Here is a 5,556-nt window from a genome sequence, read left to right as displayed (position 1 = left end):
CGATGCGTGGGACTTTCTCGACGAGTTGGCCGAGAAACACCGAAGTTGGGAACCTTCCAACCTCGATGATAGGGCCATGGCTGCACAGGGACCCAATAGGTCTAGCATTTTTCCTTCTAGTGTGCGAGAGCACAATGTCCAGTCTCAGCTGGACAAGATGGCTAAATAATTAGAGGACTTGAAGCTTAAGCAAGTCCATCAGGCGAATGAGGTGAGAGTCGAAGAGGTGTGTGCGTTATGTGAGTGTCCGGGGCATCTTATCACTGCTTGCCCCGCATTTCCCATTGTCAAAGACGCATACCATAGTAACCAGGCTGAGGTGAACGCACTTAACCAACGTTGGGATCCGTATTCAAATACCTACAATCCAGGGTGGGCCCAAAACCCACTTTTGAGTTGGAGGGATCAAAAAGCCTCGATGCAACCCCAGGCACCACCTCAGCCACAAGTTCAGCAATTCCGTCCTCCTCAAGGCCAAATGACCCAGTTTCGTTACCCTCCTCAGCAGCAGCAGGGATTTGGTCCTTCATCTTTTGGACCACCCCCTGGCATTAACCATCCCCCGCGGGATAAGCAGACTGATGAGATGATGAAAGCTCTCATGCAGTCTCAAATTAGCTTTACTGAGCAAACCAAGCAGGCAATTGGTGATATTAGGACCCAATTGACTCAATTGACGGCGGTAGTTGGACAAGTCCAACAAGAGAAGAGAAGGTTTCCTTCTCAACCTCAAGTCAATGCCGCCAATACTCATTTTGTGGGCGATTCTTCTGGCCCGAGTAATTTGAACCCCAGGCTGGAAGAGGCTAATGCGATCATCACTCTCAGAAGTGGGAAGGTGATCGACAAGGACTTACCTCCTAAGAAAAAATCGGTGCCACCCACGGTGCCGGTAGCTGCACCAGCAGTCGTCCCAGACTTGGGAAGTGTCCCTGAGGAAGAGAGAAAGACAGAGCCTCCTAAAGTGGTGGTGCCGGCACCTGCAGTCCCCATGACTCAAACGCCACCTGTTGCTCCATATCCAAATCGCTTGGTAGCGAAACCTAAGGCCAATGTGAACTTTCAGATTCTTGAGTTAGTCAAGAAAGTTCAGTTTCCTATCTCCTTGATGGAAGCCATTGACGCCATTCCTCAGTTTGCAAAGGTTTTGAAGGATCTGTGCACTTCAAAACGAAGGACTAAGAGTCAGGACAAAGTGTTCCTAACAGAGCAGGTGAGCTCCATTTTCTAGGCCGATATCCCAACCAAGTGCAAAGACCCTGGTTGTCCCACTATCCCTATAGTTATCGCAGGCCAGAAATTTGATAAGGCATTACTGGATTTAGGGGCGAGTGTCAACTTGCTCCCATATTCGGTATACTTAAGGCTTGGCCTAGGCGATCTGAGAGCCATACCGGTCACGCTACAGTTGGCTGACCGGAGTATAAGAATCCCGAAGGGGGTGGTGGAGGATGTTCTAGTTCAGGTGGGCGAGTTTCTTTTTCCAGTTGACTTCATTGTCCTAGATACGTGCCAGATACCGGAGGTCTTCGAGAAGACTCCTATCATCCTTGGCCGTCCTTTTCTAGCCACCTCCAGTGCTGTCATAGATTGCAAAACTGGACAAGTCCAATTGTCATTTGGGGACTTGAAAATGGAGGTGAATGTTTTCAAGATAGATGACTGAGTCAAAGATGATAAGGAAGTGTATGAGGTGAGTTTGGTTGACACGCTGGTGCAGGAGCATGTCGATAGTATTTTGTATAAGGATCCTCTGGAGATAGCTTTAACTGCTAAGGAGGCGTCATTCTTAGATTTTTCAGAGGTATGGAGTTTGATAGAGATGCCTGCGTTATACGATGCGTGTGGCGCCACTTGGGACCCAGTTCTTGAGCCGCTGGGTGCCTCATTGTCTTAAGTTTCGACGTGTAGCTTTTGCGTACCACTTTCTTCACTGAGAAATGGACCCGGCTCCTACCAATAGGGGTACCCATCATTGACTTGGGTTTTGGGAACAATCTTTGTACACTTGTTCTTTTATTTCTTGTTAATCAATAAATCCAAAAAAAAAATAGTAGAAATTGGAAAATGGGAAAAATTAGCATAATGGTCTGGTATAGCCACCTGGACGAAGCTATGTATGTAGTACTTAGGAGGTTAGGTATGACGGCAGGCGCGTAGTTAGCAGTGATAATTCTGTCTGAGCCATCTGACTTTAATGTCCAAACTCTATGGAGATTGCTTCACAAACGGAGTGGTGGGTAAGGAATTTGGCAGCCCCAAAAGGAGTGACAGCCTATTAGAGATGGTACCACTTCTCAAGATATCGTTGAATCCTACGCATACTGTCCTTCCAACAAATAGGGAAACACAGTCTTTGCCTAGGAAGAAAAGTAGTACCCGTATCTTTCGCGTGAAGAAAGTGGATGGTTTAATTTTGTGTCTTTCATTTTATTTCTTGTCTTGTTTATTTCTTTTAGTTATTTTTCTTGCTGTCTTGGAGGCTAACATTTTGCAGGTTGTTCGATCCAAGTTGGGGGGTCTCCCTCTATTTATAGTTTACTCTACTTAGCCCTTCTTTTTCGAGGTGATATCTATCCTCTCTTTTATCTTTATGTCTTATCTTTATTTTTCATGCTTTCAATGTGGACATTGAATAGTTCAAGCTTGGGGGGGGGGGGGAGGAGATCACTTTGTTCTTTATTTTGTTAAAAAAAATGAAAAAAGAAGAAGGTGGAATTCTTTTTGCATGAGACTGAAAGCTGTTGAGATTGGCTCTTCATTGATTGAGTTGGAGATGTGATAGTCATTGTTTGATTATATTGTGGTGGCATTGTAGTTCTTTTTGCAAGCTTGTCGCGAAGAATTGGTCATGACATTTATTTTTAGCACATTTGCACTTCACGTCTGTTTGGGCTTTGGTCGCTTGTGAGCTGTGACTTGATTATTCTTGATGGCTAGTTTAGTGGAGACTTATGCCCCATGTGAGTTTAGAGCCTTATCTTTTCTTGGAGTGGTGTCAAATAAACTCTTGTTTCTCACGAAAAAAGTAAATTCGTTATTGATCTCATTATTTTTGTCGTCAAGTGTTGGAAATGTTTTGAATTGCCTACTTATCTCTTGGATTTGGAAAATTGCATGGTTGTGTTGCCCATTGGAGAGGATTATAGGCCATCTTTGCTATTTAGAGCCGATTCATTTCTTTCTTTCATACATTTATCTCTTGTGAACCCATTTGAGCCTCTCGCATGATACCCTTTTCTTGTTGAGCTCCTCTATCTATATTGTGTCTTAAGAAAGCTTAGATAATTGTGTGGAGGTATATTTTTCAGAAGAGAGAGTAAATGTAGTGAATTGAGTTTTACTGATTGGTGATCTTTTCCATAAAAAAAAACATAAAAAAAATGAAAAGAAAAAGTAAAAAGGGAAGACACCAGATTATTGTGGGAAGGAAAAATTCTTGTTCTAAATGTGAGTTTGTGTTAAAGGTAGGAAAGAGAGATGTGGCGGAGTTGAAAAAAAAAAAAAAGAAGAAAAAGAGGGCATGCATTGTTATATTTGCCCTATGTGAGTTGTGGTTAGCCTATTCTCGGACACTTGATTTTTTACCTAGCCTTGAAATACTTTCCCTTACCTGATGTTATAACCCGAATTGAAGTCCTATTTGATCCTATGGGCAATTGGTTGTGAATTGGTGGATAGAGAGAATTTTCAATACTTGACATTCTGTTCATGAGATCGTGTGTCCACTTTATAAAGCCTTCTTTTCGTGTCAACTTATGAAGGATACTTTGCTTTCATGTACATAATTTCTGCCTGCACATATTGAGAGTAATATGCACATTGTTTCGAGTGATTTCATTTGTTGAGTGCATGATACGGTGAGATTTGAAGTCGAGACTCGGTCCGGAGAGAACTTTTGGTTATTTTTCACTTGTAACCGAAGCTTTTGTTCACACACGCTGAGTATCGGTGTCATGACTTATTTTTATGACTTGATAGTATCTAGAACTGCTTATGCTCATTATCTTTTTACGATGGCTACGTGTTCTTTGTTTGAGGTATCATTGAGCTGTCTTACGGTTTTTGGGTTTCATGTGGAGAGGATTCACAATGTTTTGTGGGTGATCATTGCTAAAAACCCTCACGAAACTTCACTCGTCCCACCGGGGCTTCCTGGGGGTTTAAAAGAACTATCGGTTTTAATTTATTTTTTTTAAGTTGCATTTTGTTTTCTTTGCTCGGGACTAGCAAAGTGTAAGTTGGGGGGTGTGATAGGCGCGTAAATGTTCACATACGTGCCCCCTAATTTATCATTGTTAAGTCTATTTATTTTATCACTTGGTGTTTTAATGCTTGATTTTTGTATTGTAGGAATTTTGGAGAATAGATTGAAATACATTCCAGATCTTGGCTAGAGCTTCAAGAATTGGGCCTTAAAAATGTTTCAATTGTGCACGTGATCGTGAAGGTGTAATTGGTAGCAGAAGAATAAAAGTTATACAGGTTATTTTGGTGGGCCTAAAGAGTTACCATTTATTTACATCCTATTTTAGCTTAGTCTTGGACTAAGAAAAGAAAAGAAAAGAAAAAGAATTAGGGAGCCCAAGCCAATTCTCTCGGCAGTGGTATGGTCCACCATATTTGGAATTTTGCTAGAGCCCTTGGAGCCCACTCAGAAGGAAATTAAAAAATATGTCGGCACTTCTCATCATCACTTATAAAAAGGACGAAGGACGGGGCTGCGCCGGGCAGGAGTTGTTTATTTTCTTTTCAGTAGCTTTCTTTTACGGAGGAAAAAAAGAACAGAAGCTGCTGTGGTATCTTCTTGGGTAACACACAGGAATCGACAGAAAACAAAGAAAGGGACTGCGATCTTTGTTCCGAATATTGTTAAGTTTTCTTCTGCTTTTTTTTTTTCCTTCATGTTATTTTAAGTTTTGCTTAAATACTCGCACTCCGGTAATTCGTTTTAATTTCTGTTCTTTATAAAAGTTATTCGCTGAATCTGATTAGTTGATATTTTTCTGTTTATTTTTCATCTCGCGCAATAGAAGTATGTTTCAAATTAGGGTTTCTTTTATTTTATGCATGATGATTAGTGAGTAGTCGTTTAGGTAGGGTCGCGGGGTGATTAGCACACCGTTACCAGTTCGGACACTGTTCTTAATTTCAAATAATAAAGAAAACGATTTTAGATTGAAAAATACTTCCTGTGGACGAACCCGGGCATTGTCGGAGCCCATGCGAACGGGGGAATGGGGGTCCAAAACTCATTTTTCGCTGCGCATGGGTAAACGGCGACCCTAAGGTTTCGCATTTTGCGGGGTATCTTTTTCAATATAAAATTGAACGTTTTTAAAAACACCGAATGGAGCAGGTTAGTCCGGACTGGTTACGAGTGCTATGAACTCTATGACCGTACCTCCTTTTTAATTATTTGAAAAGAATAATCAATTTCATAGGTTTTAGTTAATCTCAACCAAATTGACAAGGGGTGGCTACCTAAGAGCCAGTTTAATTAGTAACAACCCGAGTTTTTAGTCAGCACACATTACCGTCTTTGTGGATTCGACT

At 41.6% G+C, this 5,556-nt stretch overlaps 1 protein-coding gene across 1 annotated transcript; it reads left to right on the top strand.

Annotated features, from left to right (window-relative positions):
• Nucleotides 1–589: 589 nt before the first annotated feature.
• Nucleotides 590–1,897, top strand: LOC131317306 (uncharacterized). Its single transcript, XM_058346865.1, has 3 exons — nucleotides 590–1,087; nucleotides 1,232–1,525; nucleotides 1,721–1,897. Exons 1-3 carry the CDS (start codon nucleotides 590–592, stop codon nucleotides 1,895–1,897), a joined length of 969 nt encoding a protein of 322 aa, XP_058202848.1.
• Nucleotides 1,898–5,556: the final 3,659 nt, after the last annotated feature.

The sequence above is a fragment of the Rhododendron vialii genome, chromosome 2a, assembly GCF_030253575.1.
Source record: "Rhododendron vialii isolate Sample 1 chromosome 2a, ASM3025357v1".
Taxonomy (NCBI): Eukaryota; Viridiplantae; Streptophyta; class Magnoliopsida; order Ericales; family Ericaceae; genus Rhododendron; species Rhododendron vialii.
This window is presented reverse-complemented; position numbering and strand designations above follow the sequence as displayed.

Excerpts from the sequence above, each read along its gene's own strand:
- LOC131317306 (XM_058346865.1), top strand. The coding sequence starts at position 590 with ATGAAAGCTCTCATGCAGTCTCAAATTAGCTTTACTGAGCAAACCAAG. Across the intron at positions 1,088-1,231 it reads TTCTTGAGTTAGTCAAGAAA|GCCGATATCCCAACCAAGTG; the intron begins GTTCAGTTTCCT and ends TCCATTTTCTAG. Across the intron at positions 1,526-1,720 it reads ATACGTGCCAGATACCGGAG|GAGCATGTCGATAGTATTTT; the intron begins GTCTTCGAGAAG and ends ACGCTGGTGCAG.